The following is a 19,878-nucleotide window of genomic DNA, read 5'->3' as shown; positions in this document are numbered from 1 at the left end:
AGCTTTCCAAAAATAGTGCAGCATCCATTGTGAAAACCTTTTGGATCTTGGTAAGGAAGCAAAGAAGAGCTGGAAATGCATTTCCTGGGTTTCTTGCTAGGAAATAGCAGATAATACAGAAATAGGAGGCAGCCTAGTTGACTTACAATGGCAAAGAAAATCTCCATGTTCTCAGATAGCCACCCGGCAACAAGTTTGGCAGTGAAATGTGCAAAGGCCTTTTATAAAAAAAACAAGTGTGAGTCTTACTTTGTCTGCTAAAATAATAGATCATGTGCAAATAAATCAGTGGGGAGGGAAGTCAGCCAAGAAATTATTAGCTAAATTGAAAAAGAAATAAGAACTGAACTTTCCAGTGTAGGGTTCACTGATTGATTTAGCTCAGGGACATGAACACCTAGTAGGGTTCAATGGATGAATGTTGTTTTGGATCCTGATTACAAGTACTGTACTAATAGGGGGTATACTGTATGTCAGGTTCTTGGCTGCAGCAAATCATTTCAGAAGCCATATTAACTTCATTATAAATTTTAGAGTGAAAGAGTTTTACACCTCCTGTAATTTTGCATTCATGCTTGTGTTGTGGATAACATGCTTCACTGGAGGAGGAAAAAAGAACGCTATTCCTTATTGGCAGACAAGGTTCTTTGGGTGAATCTGATATCTTTTATTAGATCAATTTTTAATAGTTAGAAAAACAATGTTTAGCAAGGTTTTGGGTTTAAAAACCCTTTGTCAGGCTAAGGAAGTCTGTGCATTTGGTGTGTGCTCTTCCTGGATGGAATGAATAGTAAAGAGGGCAGAGGCTGGTGTGCATGCAAGACGGGCAGTCAGTGAAGATGTAAATTGAGGAGTCAGTGGGTGAGACAGGCTGGGGAGAGGAGAGAGAAAAGGGGGATGAATGTAGCAGTTAAATAGTGGAGAAGTACCTGGGGAGTCAGATGTCAGGCAGGTTATATAATATGTCATAAATCCAATGTCTATATTTAGTCCATGACTTTGTATCCAGGTTGATGAAGTGAAGTTCATAGGCTCGTCTCTGAGAAGTATTTTGTAAGTTCCCTTTTGAGGATTAGAACTGAGAGATTGGAGAGAGTGCGGTTTTCTTGTGAAACGTGCCCCCACCACTAATTGGGTATTCTTGTCTTTGATAGATTTCTGGTGTGCATTCATTCAGGTGCACAATTGTTGTTTGGGGCACATTTCTCACAAGAAAACCCTCTCTCTCCAATCTCTCAGTTCTAATCCTCAAAAGGGAGCACTTCTCAGAGACAAGCCTATGAATTTCACGTCATCAACCTCCTGGATACAAAAAATCATGGACTAAATATTGACATTGGATTTATGACACGTTATATAACCTGCCTGACATCCGACTCCCTAGGTACCTCTCCACTATTTAACTGCTACATTCATTACCCTTTTCTCTCCCCCAGCCTGTCTCTCACCCACTGACTCCAATTTACATCTTCACTTACTGCCCATCTTGCATGCACACCAGCCCAGCATTTGGCTTCCTTACTATTCATTCCATCCAGGAAGAGCACACACCAACTGCAGACGATTCCTCAACCTGACGGAGGGCTTTTAAACCCAAAAGTGTACTAAATCTTTTTTTTTCCAACTATTAAAGTTGGTTTAATAAAAGATATCAGATTCACCCAAATAATCTTGTCTGCCTATCTCCTTGGACCAACATGACTACAGCCTACACCCCTATTCCTTATTGTTAACTATTGTCTACTCAAGAAGTATACTGACTCCTTTGAGCAAAAGATGGCATTTTTTTAATGGTGTAGTGATTGCAGGAAAAAGCTTGTGTTTTTTCTTTATCCCTGTGTTATCACAAATACTGTCTTCTGGTATACATAGAATAAACAGACATAATTTCTGCTGCTGTTGTATTTAGATGTATAGTACTGTTCTTCTGTATGCTGTTTTGAATTGTACATTATTCTTTCAATATTTTAACAGTGAACAAATAAAATATTAAAGATGGCTTTTGTTGTACTAGTAAAAGCTTCTCGGGCTGCTTTAACAGTGACACCTGGTACCTTAAAAAAACCTCTGATCTTTAATACTTTTCCTTAACACTGCTTCACAGTAGGCTATACTTATTTATTGACTAGCAACTGAGGGCCACATGCTAAGAGCCAGACTTACAAATTTATGTAGGTGCCTGATGGATTTTTGAACCTGGCCCAGCAAGTTGGGTAATGTAACTCTTTTGAAGTTATTTGCCTGTAGGCAGCAAAGTACCTTTTAATTCTGTCCTGAAGTGTCTTGCCCAAGGAAATGTGTGCCAGAACAAAGACATAGCCCAGGGCAGCATCCTAACTGATAGACATGCTTCCTTTCAAGGTAACATTCCCCCCTATTGGTTAGGTACATTACTAAAGATTAGCTAAAATAACATTGAGTGAAATTCTTTCCTGTATATATTCAGTCTCTAGCTGTTAACAGTTTATTTGTAGAAGCGTCCAGGTGTGATATACTAAATCTATATAGGTGTGTGACGTGTGTCCATGTTTAGAGCTCCACAAGCTAGTCCATCTTGAGTTTTCCCTTGCATTCTAGTTGAAAGGCTTTACATTTGGATGATATTTATAATTTGAATAGGAGAGGCTAGATAACTTTCATGTCTAGCTTTGCAACTGCCAAGGGACCACTGCATTCAAGTGAAGGAAGGAAGCCCTTCTGCAATTGTTAGTGTTTGCAAGAAAAAATGCTTTAAGTATGTACTTTACATACCTATTTAATTTCCCATGACAGTTTCATGTATGTGCTTGCATGACTCCTATCCCCAGATGATCAATCATGATACGACAGAAAGTCAGCAACTTTCTTCATCACATTATCTGGTTACTGAGGGCACCTATACATGTGCTCTGGGGTGGGAGGGGTGTTTTAGCAGGAGCCACTCTAATTAAAATACCCACAAGCATCTTGCATATTCAGCGTCTTGCGTTTCAAAATAGCGGCAGGGGCGCTATTTTAACTAAAGCTATTGACAAGCTTTAGTTAAAGTGTTCCTGCTGCCATTTTGAAATGTGGGGATGCTGAATACGAGACACGGCTCCAGCATGCTGCATTCCGATTAGAACATTCAACCACACTTGATTTAATCAAGGCTGCTCCGATACGTTGTGTTCAGAACACGTTGGAGCACATGTCAAAGTGCCCTGAGACGAGAAGGTCCATAACCCTTAAGACGAGTCCTTGGGGGAAGAATCTCAAGAAAAGATTCAAATAATGTCAATTAGTTTTTGGGGTTTTTTCCTAACTTTTATTCAAATTGGATTTGAAATTACAGAAGTAAAACCTGTTGAAATACAGAAATATCAAAAGTACAATGTGAAAACCAGCTTTTGATGTAATTAAGTGGGATTAAATTACTTTTTTTAAACAGGATCAATTGAAATAAGGTGCTTCTAAGTTTATGGAAAAGTTGATTTACTTGAGCAAATTAAATTGCTCCTAACACCTGCATTGATACTCAAAACATTAAAAACAAGGGAGGTGCTTAGGTAAAAATTCAACTGTGCTAGTAACTCCAATAATGCTTCTGAGAATAACTAGGGGACATTTCAGCTGAAAATAATTTTGTCAGAACATGTGGATCTGCAAAGATTAGATTTAAAGAATTTCACATAAATATTACCAAGCACAGGAAAACATTTCATATCTAATCCTACCCCAAAGTAAATAAACCCCTTTGACTCTAAGCTTCCCTTAGCATTCCCATTTCATATCTGTATTCCCTCTGGATGTTAAGGATGCTGTGTGACATCTGCCAGATAGCAGCTCCATCATCTACAGTCTAGTTAGAATAATTCAGCCTAAAAAATCCATGTTGCAGTAGAGAAATCTTTTACTATAGTCTCTTTAAGCATTGTCTTCTCTGGCTAGGATTTTTTGTTTTGTTTTGTAACCTCTCTCCATCATCAACTTGGGTACTACCCTTTAGTTTACTGGCTCCAGTGGTTTATTCTGAAACACTTCTGACAGCACAAATTAACAAATCTGACAGAAGAACTAAGACTGCCAAAAATCTGTTGACTAACAGGCTTTAATTTATATGATCCTTTTCTGAAGCACCTCTGAGGTGCTTAGCTCTCTTGGATTCTTTTACTTTTTGCACATTCCTGATAAATGGGACTAACAGAGTCAGGTGAACTGATATGAAAATTGGCAGAAAAAGCATTGATAATTAAGTTATGATGGTCCCCATTATCAGCTACAAGCCCCAGCAAGTGGGAACCTCCCTCCCCTTCCCCATTTCTGGCTTCCCCTTGTGTCTTCTGTTGAGATCTTTAGGCACTTGAAAAAGGATGTGGAAATCCTGCTGGCATGACCTAGGAGATCCTACACTATTACGCACTTTATGAACAGAATAAAAGCAATCATGTGCTTGTTAGGTTTTGTCCTCCATTTTGATTTGTTCCTTTAGTAGACTTGTTCCATGTTTTCCATTGTTGTGTCCAGGAGCCTTCTCAATTGCATTATTCCTACTTCCAGCAGACTCTGCCAGCTTCTCCGACCTGCACTGCCCCACTGGCCACAAGTTGGAGGGCAGCAGGAAAGGCTCTGTGTTCAACTTCTTTTACTCTTTCTGATAAGGTCTCCACTGTGTCTCCAACCTTCACTGGAACAGCCTCTTGGAAGATTATAGCCCCAGCATCAACTTCCTCCTGGAAAAAGAAAACCCACAGCATATTATGCAATGGAAAGCAGCACAGCAGTAGGAAAGTTCTTTGATCTCATTACCTTGGACAAAATTTATCATTTTTTCCTGTGACAGTATAATATTATGTGAGGAGTGAAGAAAGACACTGGTGCAGAGAACTGAGGGGAGGGAAGAGTAGGGTGATTATGATGAAGACACATCCAGTATTTCTGAGTCTGGAATAGTCTCCAACAGAAAGCTGAGAAAGTTGTTTTCCATGTCCCAGCTAAGTAAACAAGGAAAAAAAAATATAGATCAAATAGCAGGCTTGCATTCTGCACAAATACCAAGAAGACGGTACACTCCCAAGTTTGGAATTAATCTGATCTCCAGTTTCTGAGCTTGCTTGAGCAAGTGGGAAGGCCAGAAACGTTGTTTTAAATCATTCAGTTCACATTTGAGCTGCAAGAAAAAGCATTAAATACCAAGCAACCTGAGATAAAATTACAAGAATTAGCTGCTCTATGCATCAGTTTCTGGGGATCACCAGGGTCTTGCTTAAATTAGTCCTCCTCTACTGCATCTGGAGGAACTAAACTAGTGTTGTCAACAACACTAACTGCTAGGGGAGGGAAAAACCCTAGTATCTACAGTCTCAATTCTAGTTCAGTGTTAGTTTCCTGTTCCTTCCAGTTACCAATAATATTGTAAAGAATTAAAATCTTACCCCCATTATTTGTACACTTACAGTAAAAGACATAAGGTGAAGTGATCTTAGTTGGCTGCATACTTTTGAGCTACAGCTACTTACGGCTACAAAGTGCACAGTACAGCCAGTGACCCGGACTCCAGCTTCTAATACCAATTTATGGGCATTTGCTCCCTTAAAAGAAGGTAGTAAGGATGGGTGGATATTCAGTATTTTTCCTAGAAAAGCAGAAATGAAATGCATCACTTTTAAGCTCTCAGCCCTAGTTTCACAGGCTTAACTGTCGAGTAAAGGCCTTATCACTATGCAACATTGGTTTAACAACAGGGAAGAAAAAACTGCTGTCCTTCACATTTGAAATGTAAAAGCTTATATATGAAAAACCAAGCGTTAACAACAAATAAGATAACCAACCCAAGAGGTTCTTGGGAGTCTTCATTTCTCTACCTTACTGTTTTAACTGACCAAAGCTAGGAACTAATCAACATGAGTAACTAATTATAGCCCACTTGTCCCAACAATCACTGCGATGCTTATTTACAGCGCCTTAAATTCTCAGCACACACTTTTCCCAGCATCCTGTTTTCTTCTTCCTCTCTTATGCCAGAGTGCATTAGAAAAGTTGCCTCTAATACAGTGAGCCTCACAGGAACTTCTATGAAAGGACTGAGAATTCTTCCCAGTCTTTTTCTCCCAATGACTGTGGCTTATTTTGGCTTAACAGAAGAGAAGTAGCCTACACTGGAGTGCTCCTCTGCCCTTCCACAAACCACATGCACACATCTTTCCCCCCCCTATTTAAAAATGAACTGGAAGTTCCTTCTTATGGTCAGCCAGCTGGAACCAGGCTAGTACACTAAGCAGATTTGGATCTCCCCCTTTTTCCTGCACCCAGGAGCACATGCTCTCTAATCATTCCACACCCTGGCTAGCCTAGGGTACAAGCCAAAATTTAAAGGGGCAATCATATGCTTGCATACACATTAGACCCTCAGGCTTTCCTTGGTCCTTAAAAATCTTCCTCCCCATCACTAATAAGTGAATACTCTGCCTGTGATAAATTGCCCAGGAAATCTTGGCCCAGACTGAAGTCAAGGGAGTCATGGCCATTTATGGCAGCAGGAGATCTACCACCCAATTTAGAGCAGACTTAAAAATTCTTCTTTGGACAAAAGGAAAACATAACAGCCTTTTAGACCATTTATGACCACTGAGCATCTTATAGTGACTGTATGCAGCATTACATGCTATGCTACTTCAGTGTAACTTGTGTGCTACACTGACTGCCATGCAGCAAGATTCTGGGCTAACTCATGTTGGTGTAGCAGCACACCAATTAAAATGTGCAAGAATGGTAAAGGATAAGCAAAAAACCCCAAAATTCACAAATGCAAAAACAAAAGCTGAATGCGAAAACGAAAAATGGAGTGTGGTAGAGATTTATGGCATAAAAATCAATAACATCTCTAGTCTGCTTTGTTCAAATAAGGCTTTTCTTCAGTATCACTACACCAGCAACACACTACTTCTTCCTTGAGTAAACAAAACACCAAAAACAATACACTGAAAAGGACATGTCACTTGTGCCTGCATCCCCTTATTTCCTCTGAGGCTGCATTACAGAAAGCTGCTCTTTACTCATCCTTTCTGATAGGATTCATGGTCAACATTCCAAGGCCCTAAATGAAACAGGAGAGTTTCACACTGAATTCTACTCTCCATCTCCTCCTCTGTGGCTGCTCTACAGGAGATGTTTACTAATTGCAGTTGACTAATAAACTGCACAATAAACTGCAGTGTCTAGACGCGCACCTCTATTATGGCACACAACACTAATAAACTCCATTGCAAGGTAGGACGTATATTTACAAGCCCTACCCTGCTGCAGAGTGTTTTTGTGCAACAGTGCACATGTAGATGCTGACCCAGCTGGCCAGGGCATGGGGGTACTTCAGTATTAGGGCTGTCTGTTCACTAGCCCTGCATTAAACCTTCATGGCCCAGCGAGTCCCTCCACAGCACACTGAGGCTGGGCCCCAGGCTGGCAGGCTGACCCTGGGGTCCCATACCAGCTAAGGGTGCTTCAGCTAGACTCTACGTGCTGCACATGAATCAACTCCAGAGCTAATTGCTCTGGAATTATATGCTCCTGGGCGCACATTCAGACAGTGTGCTGGGGAGCAAGAAACTCTGATCGTCCTAGCTGGTCTGAAACAAACACACAGGGCGCAATTAGTGTATGTGAATAAACTCCAGGGCTTATTGCTCCAAAATACTAGTGCTACCAAAGGAGGAGATAAAAGCACTGAGGACATCAGAAGCAGCAGAAACAGTGTAAGCAGGCTGGGTTTGGGCAAAAATACCAGCTTAGATTAATCTGTTCTTATGTGCCACACACTGACCAGGGTCAAATTTTTGTTGATGACTGCAGCGCACATTGCTCAGTCTGCATTAAGACTGACACAGATGCTTCTGAATCTTTCAGATTAAAATGCAGCATGTAAATATGAAGGCTTATTAATACACAGAACTGTGGATGAAGTCCAGCGGACATTCAGAGAAAACAGAAACAGCACAGAGCACTTTGCTTCTTGAATCAACAGAAATGGACTTGGGTTTTTTTGCCAGGTAATTTCAGTGTGAGAGGGATTTCTCTCTAATACCCCCTGCACAGAAACGGGTTATCCACTCCACCCCTACCATACAGAAACCCAAAATGCAAAGTCAAAATGCAAAGATTAACTCGGGAAAGGTGCTAGCTCCTCCCCCTTCTCTCATGCATCTATGAGAGGTGAGAAAACCCTGGCTTCTTGACAAACCCAGGGTTATCTTGGTCCTACTCTAACTTTTCCTTTTTAGCTTTTCTTGTAGTGCCTGCAGCTAAGGCTGAAGAGTATGTCCCAGAGAGTGGCTGACTGGTACAATGGGACCAATGGAAGTGTGAGTTTGAAGACCAGCACACAGGTAGCTGCCTTGTTTAAAATAGACTTTTTTGTAACACGCGCATGCTGCCTGACTTGATTTGCAAGGAGATGCCATTATGGTAGAAGTCAGTTGTAGGAGTGTCTTACTTCAAACTTGGGCCTGGGTTTGGGAAGAGGTGAGGCTAAGGGAAGTCATGGTGCTATGCTGGCCTGGGGGGAAGACATTATCATGAAGCCAATCCATGGATAAAGCATGTCCCTCCCCAGTATCATTTGGTTGGAGAGCTCAGACATGGGCTCAAATCATTTTGGTATCCAGGGCACAAAGTATGTGCTTTCAGATCTTATTACAATTATTAAAGACTAGAGCATTTATTGGATGGCCTTGCAATTTAAGCTATTTCAATAAATGCTGCAGCTTCAAGCTTTGAGCAAATCCCTTTATATATCTTCACTTTCTTAACCAAATGTCTAGTTGTCTAGCTAATGGAATACAACTATTACTGCTGTCATTAACTGAAGTACCATTAAGGCATTCAGAAGTTTCTCAGCCCCCAGCCACCTCCTCCACAAATAAGCTACTCAAGTTACATATATTTTGGGGAGAGAGATTCTCCCTTCAAACCTCCAGCAGTGTTGTAACCTTTTAAAAATATAACAAATAGCTAACAATGTACTTAGATTTACATGAACTGACCAACATCTATTTGCTTTTGACTTGCTAAATTCAATGCTGGTCACATTTCTAATGTTTTGTTGCATTTGTAAGTGTATATTAAAATAACATGCCTACCGTCCCACTTTTTGACAAAAGGACCAGATAAAATTCGCATAAATCCTGCAAGACAGATCAGTTCAACTGAAAATTCTTCAAGAACTTTATCAACTGCATTATCAAATTCTGTGCGACTTGAATACAGTTTATGGTCAATGACCTGCAATAGTTAAGAGTGAAACACAGACATGAATTCACTTTACCGTCAAACAATTAAACTCTGCATTCTGGTCAAACACAAAGTCTGGCTAACTTGGGTTCTACAAGGATGGGCACTTTAGAAATGTATAGAAGTTACAGTGACTGCATCACCATCAGCAAGACTTTTCATCTATTTTGCATCATCTAGTTTGCTCCTCATGACTGAATTGTCTGTTACTATTTACATGTACTGGACCCGTACAATGGAGTCCCAGTTTTAGTTGAGGCCATTATATTTTACCATCATCCAAAATCACAATCGTGATTACCCTATCTTGAAGGGTTAGATACTGCTTCCATTAAAGATAATGGCCAAATCTGCACTGGGCCTGATTCTCCATTGCTCTATCATATACAGTCATTCATATCAGTGAAAAGCAATGGTAAAAAAAACCCAGGAGCATTTTATATCTGCATTGCACTGGTGCACGTGACTGGACAGTGGAAATCAACAGAGAATGGGGACCCGAGACAGAGGAGGGAATGCAGTTTGGCTTTGAATTAATACCTGGGGCCTGAACAGTGCCCCTTGCTGAAACTCCATCATCTCTGTTGCACTTGATCTAGCCTCTGTAAACTTCAGGAAAATAACATACAGAGCCTGCTCAGTACATACATTTTAATTGTTCATAATTTATGTTAAACATATATTTTTTGCAAACCAAACACATTCACTAACTTAAAAGAACTATCTCCATACTAAATATTAAATTGCAGCCATTTTTGATAGTCTGTGAAAGATAATGTATTTTTCTCAGCAGCACTGATCTTAGAAACATCAGAAAGGCCTTGGTTCAAACTAAAGAAAATAATAATTACAGGAAAGGTGAACCATGGAAACTTTCAGCTCACAAGATGAAGGTTTTTAGAAGTTGTGTGTATGGTGAAGAGTTTAACATTTTAAATGTTTTGCAGCTATTACTATGGCAGGTGCTTCTTGATATCTACTGTAACTAATACAACTAACTCCTCTGAAACAGAAGATGGGGAAATATTGTCATCTCCATTTTATACAAAGAGAGAATGGACACAGAAAAAGACAAATCATTTGCCCAATGGCAGAGTCCTCTCCCAGTGCAGAGCCAGTAGTAGAACTCTGACATTCCTGGCTTTCCATCCTGTGTTCAAGCCAGGCTTCTGCCCTATAAATTTTATTTTCCTCTACTGCTGTAAGAATGAGTAAAATCAAATAAAAAAGGTGAAAAGCTGCTTACTTTTGTAGGAATACCAGCTCTTTCAGCTTTTCTCAGCCCTTCCACCCCTGCTTTGTTTGAAATAACAAGGACTATCTGTGCATAGCTGGTGGGCTTCTTTGTGCTGGTTATCAGGGCTTCAAGGTTTGTACCTAAAAAACAAGAATAAATAATGCAGACTCTGCATTTCTGGAGAATGAATACATATGACATTTTGCCAAGGTTTAATAATGAGTAGGTGCAGGTGGGGCCTAATCTAAAGCCCTGGGAAGCTCAGTGAAAAGACCCCTACTGACTTAGCAAGTACTGGATTGGAAGGGTTTGATAAGCCATGAAATGATGCATTTGCATAAAACACACTCTGTGGAGGTGTATGAACATTAGCGCATTTCTTATGATTGAGAATGGTTATAAACTGTAGGTCTTCCTGTCATGTCTACAGAATAAAGAAGGAAATGTTGGTCTCTGTTTGACAAGATAATGTTGCAGTCCCTGTGATGATGCAGAGTGGTGACTGATCATCTGAAGCTGATGACTTACAAAAGTGGGCAGACAGAAGCAACAGAGGTGCACTTCACAACCAGTTGGCAGCATAAAATCACACTGTAGCCGATTCAGAATGGCGTAAGCCAAAACCCATCTTCCCTGCTTGATGGCATGCCCGCTCAAGTCCATGGAAAGACTAGCAGGAACTCCAAAGGGTTTTGGATCAGGCCCATTTGCCTTCTTCAGCAGCTGTCTGTCTTCTAGTGTGGAATGCAAAGATCTCACCTGTTCCAGAGATGAGGACAGCAACCTTCACTTTGTTTGTTTGCATTTTGCCTTGGATATGGCTGTGCAAAGACAATGACCTGTTTGCTTGTAGGGCCTGCATCAGATGATTGACCTTAACACAGGCAGAGTCTTAATTCAAAAGAGAAAAATGTTATATGTAAATAAAACAAGTATGTAGATCTTAAAAGGCATTCAGTTCTTCTGAAAATTAGAGTAGCAGCATCTTATAACTTCTGAAGATCATTTATCAAACACTGCTAAGCACATTTTCTATACACTGCAATTGGAGTCTTTTGCCTCATCCAGACGAGCATGGACGTTTGTTTCCCAGGGGACAAATAGCAGTGTCACACTTTGTGCTGATGCTACTTGTCCCCAGGGAACACCTGTGCCACCCGTGCTCTGGCACACAGCAGGTTACCCTGGGTGGCGTAGGAGAGGCTGGGGCCAGCAACTGTGCTGCGCCCAGCAGCTTTACCTGGGTCTTAGGGGCCTTGAGGAGATACAGCCACAGCACTCCTGCAGCTGGGAGCCTGGCTGGCAGCCAGAGTGTGGCTCCAGTAGGCCAGGCTCTGGTCTTGGGCAGCATGCACTGCTGCCATGTGCGCTGGTCTGTTTTTTGGGGGGTGTAGGTTTTTTTGACCCCAAGATCCACCGGGGACAAAAAAAATCCCCTGTGCTGCAAGGTAGCAATGCGGGGAATGCCTGCATGTGCGATGTGTGGTGCTACAGATACTGCATGTCCATGCTTGTCTGGACACAGCCTTTGAAATTATTCTTTCAGCATGTCAGTATAGCAAATGCTGTGTAGTATCTTCTGGTAAGCTCAGTAAAGTCGCACCAATTTATACTGGGAGGTATATACGAGGGAACTGAGCTCCATAGGTTTTAGGTAAATGAAACCCCCATAACCTGTGCATACAGAGACAACTCTTCCAATCACCCAGGCTTCCTCATGTCTCTGTACATCTTTTAAAATTTGCTGAACCATCTCCTTCTGTACCACCAAGATGGCACCAATGCCGCAGTTAAATGTTCGAGCCATCTCTTCTTCTGAAAGATTCCCCTCATTATGAAGCCAGGAAAAAATTTCAGGCATCTTCCAGCTACGAGCATCTGAAAATAGTTGAAACTGTAATTTGCTTTAAAAAAATTAAAACAAATGTAGAAATTATTTAGCATAGATGCAGAATGGTTAGTTCAATGTAAGGCCCACTAATTTTTGCTGCCAGGCACAAAAGCAGGATTAAAGTCTAGTTCATGTGTCTCAGTCAACAGGGACTAGGAGTGTTAAGAAATGTAGTTCAGCCCATGGAATGAAGGAAAGAAATTATGTTACTTAGCTGCAACCCAGACCTAGTAATTAAGTATAGGCTCTCTAGGTACTTCAGAAGCTGTTTTTGCTTCTGAAACATCCTGTTTTAGAAGAATGACAGCTCGGATGTAGAGAACACATGAAGTGAGAGATGGGCACTTTTGAATTTGAAAGGTAACACCCCTGCCCCCATCTGAAGCAAACAGATCTGTGCTGCTGTACAAGTCCTTCTCCTCCTCTTGAACTTTGTGGGGCTGTGCTCAGAACATGCATATGGAGCCAGAGCACAGCCTACTTGCACAGGCACAGCAGCTGTTTGGACACCAACAATCTGCACAGGGAACTTAACTGTCCAAACTGCATGCAACTGCCAAAAAACTGCAGTGATATGACTGTGTCCAAATGGGAGTTTTTCAAAGTAAAATGGGATTCTGGCTTGTGAGGTCCTGTGCAGGTCACTTAGCCTTTCTGTGCCTAGATTTTTTCAAACCTGCCAATGAGGTGGTTGCGAAGATTAATTAACAAATGTAAAACACTTTGAGATGTGAGGAGTTAGAACTAGCACCAGAAGTCTAAAAGGCACCAAAAGTATTTGGTCCATACTCTCTGCTTGTGAGCTGCTAACTGCATTATATAGCAAATCAAATACCTCATATATTTTTGCTCAGGATCTGCTGATCTTGTGTGTCACAAAATGGTAGCTAATCACCTTTGGGTTGTCTTTAAATTATTTTTTCTTATTTGATAGGGGTTCCTTAGACAAATAAATCCTATCCAAAACATGACCAAGGGAAGCAAGTTTAAGGGAGGAAAGACTGCAATCTTAAGGCTACAAAGTACTTGGAAGAAGAAACTCATAAAGATCTAATTAGAAAAGATAAACCGTATTTTAAATAGGAGGACACAGGCTTAAGTCAGCAAGTCACTACCTTTTGTAGCATGCCAAGAGACTTCCATATTGATTTAAATCTATTTATTAGATTTATATACTGTCCTTATATTTCTTACCTAAAACAACACCAAAAGAGGCTGGGAGGATTCGAGGGATGTTTTCCAGCAAACCCCCTCCAGTTATGTGGGCATAGGCCTTAACGTGCTCTGAACGAAGGACGGGCAACAGTGTCTTACTGTAGATCTTAGTTGGGGTTAACAGTAGTTCTCCTTCAGATATAAAAGAAGAAAAAAGAGAGATTACAGCAGTGTTAATTTAAAGAAATTAAGGAAGATGTAAAACATTCCTTTACTGGACACAGATGGACAACAATTGTATTAGAGTACACTGAAGAGAAAAGAAAAAACACATTATCTTCCTCTTGTAGAACAGAACACACTACTGTATTGACTCATCTGCTCCTCAGCCTTAATTGTTTCAGCAGTTATTTAAAGGAAGAAGGCAGAGAAGGGCATATGCATGTAGTAGTAAAGCCATTAAAAAATTCCTTGAAAAAGCTATGTTTGGAAACTATTTATGACACTGATAGATATGGAGAAGAGCTATTTAAAGTAAAGACACTACCTAAAGTCTGGTCACCAGAGCCACTGACTGGAGAGGAGAAATCTAAAGATGACTTTTCTACAATCTTCCTGACAAGGCTAAACCCATTGCTGTGAACCCCAGAGGAAGCTATTCCAATGACTGCATCCCCATCAGCAATTCTCTCCAGCTGAGGGAGCATCTGTCTTCGTTCCACTGCACCCACTGCAAAGCCAGCAAGATCGTACTCTCCAGGCAAATACATCCCAGGCATTTCAGCAGTCTCACCCCCTGTGGGGAACAAGAAAGGGAAAAAAAGGGTAGGAAAGACATTGTGATTATTAATCGAAATGTTTCCAACCTGGTGAAAATAAACACATTTTAAAATGAGACATCAAAGCTGAAAACACAAAAAAAACCAACAACACATGTTATAGAACTTGCTTATAACAATATGCTTATTGGTATACTGCAGCATACCGATAAGTTATGCTGCAGTCTGCAATGGACAGAAGTGCAACAAAAGACAGTAGTTGCATGCAGTAGGTATGTCTGGCCACTAGGTGGCAGAGGTGAGGGTAGTAGAGTAGTGTATCTGCAAAATGGCTACCCCTGGTTAACTGCAAGCACTATACACCTAATTTTGCCCCTGATTTTTCCTTCAGGGTGTTTCTGTGTGGATTTGAATGCAAGGATTTTTTTATCTGTCTGCTCCTTGTTCACACCAGTAAAAAAGACTATCCCAAAGTCTTATGCAAATAAGTTTGCACTGAAACATCATAATTAACTTTTCAGCTGTAGGAGAAAGATAATTACTTTTCAAGGTCCATGAAAAAGAACTAAGGGTGGAAACAATTCTGTGATTTCTCTGTATTAGAACATAAGCCTATATGCAACTACTTTTCTGAAGTACAGATTTATATAGAGCATTTTTTTAAATTAAAAGATGGTGGGGGTGTTTTTTGATGTTTTGGTTTGTTTTATTTTGTTACAGAGAATTTGAGTTGAGTGACTTTTAAACGTTATATTGTAAAACAGTCACAAGATTAAAGTGAACCAATGTAATACTTTTATTAAATGTTTAAACATTAAAAATAGAATGCATTCATTATTTGTTAATAAAATATATCATCTAGTATGTTATGAAGTTAAAGTAGGAAAATGATTACATTTAGATCTTAATATCTTGGTGTAACAGGGGGCCTTCTCAGGACTGATCTACCAATGCCCTACCCACCTGTTCTGGGCCAACCCCCTGCCTTCTCGCCTGCCATGCCTTGTTGTTAATTAATTAATTATTTTAATTAGGCGGGAGGCTGCCCATTTCTTGCTCCGATGCCAGGGGGCGCTATCTGCAGCTCCGTTCCTCCCCTACACTGCAGCCCAAGCCTCACAGATAGCATCCACAGAAGTTAATCTCACCAGCCCCCACACTGCGCCCCAGAATCCTCCAATCAGGACCCCTCTAAGATCCCTCCAGTCGGGCAGCCTACCCTGCCTTCATTCAGGCTCCCTAGCTCCCTGAAACTATTTCCGCTCTCGGGCATGGTCCCCCCAGGACCTTTGGCCACACAGGTCCTGGCCTCGCCTCCAAGGCCAGTCAGAACCCCAGGCCCTAAGCTCTGGGCATCCCTTGTGATGGGCCCCTGCCCCTTTTAACTGTTCTGGCCCTGGCCCCGGCATTGACCAGTCAAGGGCACTCTACATCAGGCCTCTGAGCCTCTAGCCCCACTCTTTCTCCTGGGTCCGCCATCTGGTCCCTACTAGTGGGTAACCCACCCAGTTGTGGGAGCTGGGGTTAAGGCGCCCCGACCCGCCTTTCACCATGGTGGTAACTGGCCTGGCATTTCCTGAGGACTCCTGCGCCACAGAGCCCCACCAGGCCACCCACTTCTGGCAGGGTGCAGTTTTAGGTCATGCCCGGGACCAAGAGCCTCCTAGCCATCCCCTACAGCTCCTCCCTTACCTCCAGGATGTTCCAAGCAGCCTTGCAGCCAAGCAATGTTACTGCCTGCCTGCCAGCAGTGAACTGATCTATTTATATAGGCAGCCAGGGATCTTAAATAGCTGCTGCAATCAAACACCTGCTGGCTGCTTGGCTGGGCCCTTAAAGTGGCAGGCACAAACAGTGCCCTGCCACACTTGGATTAAATTGATTTTCTAAAAACCTGGGCATCCCAAACTAAACCAGAATAAAATGTCATCCTCTGCCCTCCCCATCCCCACCACTCCAAAACATGTGAAAGAGATCAAGAACATAAGAAGAATTCAAATCCATATACTCTTGGCACATAAGGATGTTATGCAGTTTTCATTTTTATACAGTGAAATTAAAAGAAAATTATTAAAAGTAGATTACTGAGCTCTTGATAGTATTTGTAATCAAATACCATCTGCCAAGAAGGTAGGTAGAGCCTCTTTTAGTAAAACAAAAGCAAGTAATCTTTTTCTTTACGTACAAGACCTTTCAAGACAATGAACACAACACATTGAGCATCAGTTTTGAAAATGAGCAGCGAACTGATATTCAAATTCCTGCAAAGGAAGGGAGTGCTCCTACCTAAGAGAGCGCATCCTGCCTTTTTACAAGCCTCAGCTATTCCTGCTATGACAGCTTGAGCCACTTCAACGTCAAGTTTACCACAGGCAAAATAGTCGAGGAAGAAGAGGGGCTCTGCTCCCTGAGCCAGGATGTCATTGACACACATGGCAACCAAGTCCTGACCGATGGTGTCATGTTTCTTACACACCTGTGCAATCTGCAGCAATGGAGTGAGAGAACCAGTTTATGAGATTCCAGAAATTAAGCACAAGCACCAAGATACTGCAAAGGAAGGCAACAAAAGTCTTCATGTTCATATGGACACTTTCTGAAAACCATAAAAAATAGCTAATTCCTTTCAAATGAGAGTGTATGCTCTCCTAGCTCTCACTGACATGAGACAGGACATAGGAATCTCACATTTTTTATTATACGAGTCACATGTTAACACAGAGTCTATGAATATTTCCCCTCCCATTTACAGTAGTCTAACATGCCTGTGGCTATGACAGTTCCTTACATGATAAAGTAATAATAGAAAAGAATTGTTCAGTTGTCAAAACTGCAATTTAGCAAATAAAATGAGGATATGACCAATCAGCTTTCCAATAAGGATTTTAAGGACCAATAGGCTTCACTAGGTTGAGCGGGGGCAACACACTAAGAAAATGACAGAAACCTTTTAGGGACTGAGAATGAAGATACTGTAGATGACACTAAGATTCACTTTAAAAATAGTACCCTTCACATTTTTAGCACCTTTCAAGGGATTTCATAGTGCTTTGCCAATGGATAAGTTAAGTGTCACAACATCTCAATGAGGATGCAAAATATAATTATCCCCATATTGCAGGGGAAGAAATTCAGGAAAACTGATAAACATCCAAATTACTGAATTTTTGTGGTTAAAATTTGGTGCCTAAATAATAGTCAAGAATCTGGATATTGCAGATTGTCAATATTGCAATACTGTCAACTCCAAAAATTAAGGAAATCATGAATTGGGCCCTGAAAATAATGAGGTTTTTTTTTTTAAGATAATCGAGATTTTAGAGAAATAAACATTTTAAAAAAGAAGACAGTTAACGTTACTGTGGTCACGCTGACTGACTCATAAAGACTAGATATTTTGTTAAATAAAAGCCAAGATTCTCTTGTAAATCGCCCACTTCCAGGAGTTACACTGTTACTTAAAGCATCCAATACCATGAAATTTACAATAAAATGGCAGAGATAGCAACACTGAGCCTGATGCTAGGAATTATTAAATACTTGCAGCCTTGTAACATTTTGGCAATGGAAATCTAAAATCCATGCTCATGATGTTTCCCAGTGATGTGGGTAGGTTTTAGTAAACCAGATGGAAGTCAGTGGAACTAGCAGGGTCTTCACAACATTTTGATTCTCAAGAACCACAAGTCTGAGAAAACTTTCCCCTATTTCCTAAAGAAAATAAGTGATGGACTAAATTCAAAGTTAGATTGATTAAACAGGATCATGTGTTAAAAAGGCCTAGTCAGAACTGCCCTCCTCCCTCCATGATAGCCACTTCAACAAACACAGAATAAGAAAGGGCTCCTGATTGCAGATTTTGCAGGATATGGGGGATAACGTGCACCAGGGGATATAACAAGAGTAAGAAGATCAAATGAAGAGGTAAGACAAGCAGCCTCCTTTCCTTTTCTAACAGCAGAGGGGCATTCATTTCCTATTTCTGGCTTAGCTACAAAGTACTCCCACACAGCTCTGTCTTAGCAAGAGCTTTCCTTCTTCCTTCAATCTACTTTAATCACTGGAAAAGGGGAACAAGGGTTAAGATTACGTAGTTGCATAATGGAGGTAGAGTGTGCAAAACATGGCTTCTGATTAAGCTGCAAAGTAGATTTTGGTGTCACTTTAAAGTGGAGAGAATCTAAGAGCTAAAGTTCACCTCAGTATAACCTTTTCATTTTACTACTGCCTACCTTCATTTTTCCGATTGCTGATACCTCTATATAAAATGTATAAAAATGGACTGCTGTATAATTTTTGGAGAGCATTCAAATTTGGAATAAGTCAGTCATGTTGCTTTGTGTACCTGCAGCTCCCAATGGGCTTAACAGGAATTTGGAGAATGCAGGTAGCAGAATCAGCCTCTTTAGCAAGAGCGCAACTTCTCGAGCAGTGATTCTCAACCAGGGTGCCAGTTGAGATCTGGGTGCCACCAGATCCTTTGCAGGATGCAGGAAGATACCAAGGTGTGAGAAGAGATAAGCAGATAAACTAAGTAGATAAGCACAGGCACAGGCTTGTCCCTGCTTGAATGATCCCCCACTCCCACTACCTGGCCCCTCTGCAAGGAGGTAAGAACTGTGATATATAGATTCGATTTTGAGACTAGGTGTCAATCAATTCACAAAAATTATGAAAGGGTGCCTCAAGTCCAAAAAGGTTGAGAACCACTGTTTTAGATTCTGAACAGGAAAACAGAATGGCAGTGGGGGAACCACAGTTCATGCTGCCCTGCATTAAATCTTTATTATTCTGCTGTTTTGGACAAGGACGTTAAATACAAGACTATGAGTCAGACCCTCAGCTCCAATAAATTAGCATTGCTCCACAATTCTGATCTGATTAGGGGGACTGTTCTGTTTTATGATTAGGGAGTACACAAATGTCTTGAGGTGAGAAAAGAGGAGAACAAGGCAAATGGCCCACAGTGCACAAATACCCAACAACCACTGTAATCCAACAGTTCTCGGCCAAGGTGCTGGGAGATCCTTTGAAGAGTGCCATGTGAGGAGATAAGCCAGGTGTGAGAGAGAAGCAGATAATGACATTGACGCTTGGCTGTTCCCCTAACCCAGGGGTGGGCAATTATTTTGGCTGGAGGGCCACTTAACAAGTTTTGGGAAGGCATCAAGGGCTGAGGCCTGCAAGGGTAGTTCCACCCCTTGACCAGTGCCCTGCCCCCTGGCTGCCATCTTGTGACTAGAAATCCCACCCCCTAACCCCTGACCTTTCCACCAGAAGTCTCTCCACTTTCCCAAGAAGTACCCCTTGGGTGTGTGTGGGAGGTTGTTTGTATATTGTGTGTGATGGGGTAGGGGGCTATATGGAGGCTGTGTGAGTGGTTGGGGGGTATGGTGCAGGTGGGGGTGTGTGGGAGGTGTGTGTGTGGAGTGTGGATCTAGGTGTGGGAGTGGGAAGTATGCAGGGTGGGGGTGGTTGAGGTGTGGGTTGTAGGACTGTTGGGTGCATGTATGGGGAGGGTGGGGGGTGTAGAGGTGTGTGGGATGTGTGGTTGGGGTGTGTGGGTATGGTGA

At 41.5% G+C, this 19,878-nt stretch overlaps 2 protein-coding genes across 8 annotated transcripts in view; one reads left to right on the top strand and one right to left on the bottom strand.

The window, feature by feature from the left end:
• Positions 1-8,058, top strand: part of LOC102384374 (trifunctional purine biosynthetic protein adenosine-3-like) — a 53,856-nt gene extending 45,798 nt beyond the window's left edge. The window contains exon 25 of the mRNA XM_025214418.1: positions 7,861-8,058. Within this exon, the coding sequence (XP_025070203.1) occupies positions 7,861-7,865 (5 nt within the window). The 3' untranslated portion in view covers positions 7,866-8,058. The remainder of the gene's footprint in view (positions 1-7,860) is intronic.
• GART (phosphoribosylglycinamide formyltransferase, phosphoribosylglycinamide synthetase, phosphoribosylaminoimidazole synthetase) overlaps positions 3,941-19,878 on the bottom strand; it is a 48,751-nt gene continuing 32,813 nt past the window's right edge. For 3 of the 7 annotated variants that reach the window (XM_025214422.1, XM_025214420.1, XM_025214421.1), the window contains exons 14-22: positions 16,592-16,790; positions 14,074-14,322; positions 13,566-13,718; positions 12,155-12,358; positions 11,240-11,371; positions 10,490-10,620; positions 9,093-9,234; positions 5,415-5,593; positions 3,941-4,691 (exon numbers count right to left, since the gene is read on the bottom strand). In XM_025214422.1, the coding sequence (XP_025070207.1) occupies positions 4,509-4,691; positions 5,415-5,593; positions 9,093-9,234; positions 10,490-10,620; positions 11,240-11,371; positions 12,155-12,358; positions 13,566-13,718; positions 14,074-14,322; positions 16,592-16,790 (1,572 nt within the window). In that variant the 3' untranslated portion in view covers positions 3,941-4,508. Of the gene's footprint in view, positions 4,692-5,414; positions 5,594-9,092; positions 9,235-10,489; positions 10,621-11,239; positions 11,372-12,154; positions 12,359-13,565; positions 13,719-14,073; positions 14,323-16,591; positions 16,791-19,878 lie in introns of those variants that run through there. The other 4 variants (XM_006032646.3, XR_003096046.1, XM_025214423.1 and 1 more) reach the window with 4 other exon arrangements.

Source organism: Alligator sinensis, unplaced genomic scaffold, assembly GCF_000455745.1.
Source record: "Alligator sinensis unplaced genomic scaffold, ASM45574v1 scaffold996_1, whole genome shotgun sequence".
NCBI lineage: Eukaryota > Metazoa > Chordata > Crocodylia > Alligatoridae > Alligator > Alligator sinensis.
Note: the sequence above shows the minus strand (reverse complement) of the source record. Positions and strands in the feature narration are given on the sequence as shown.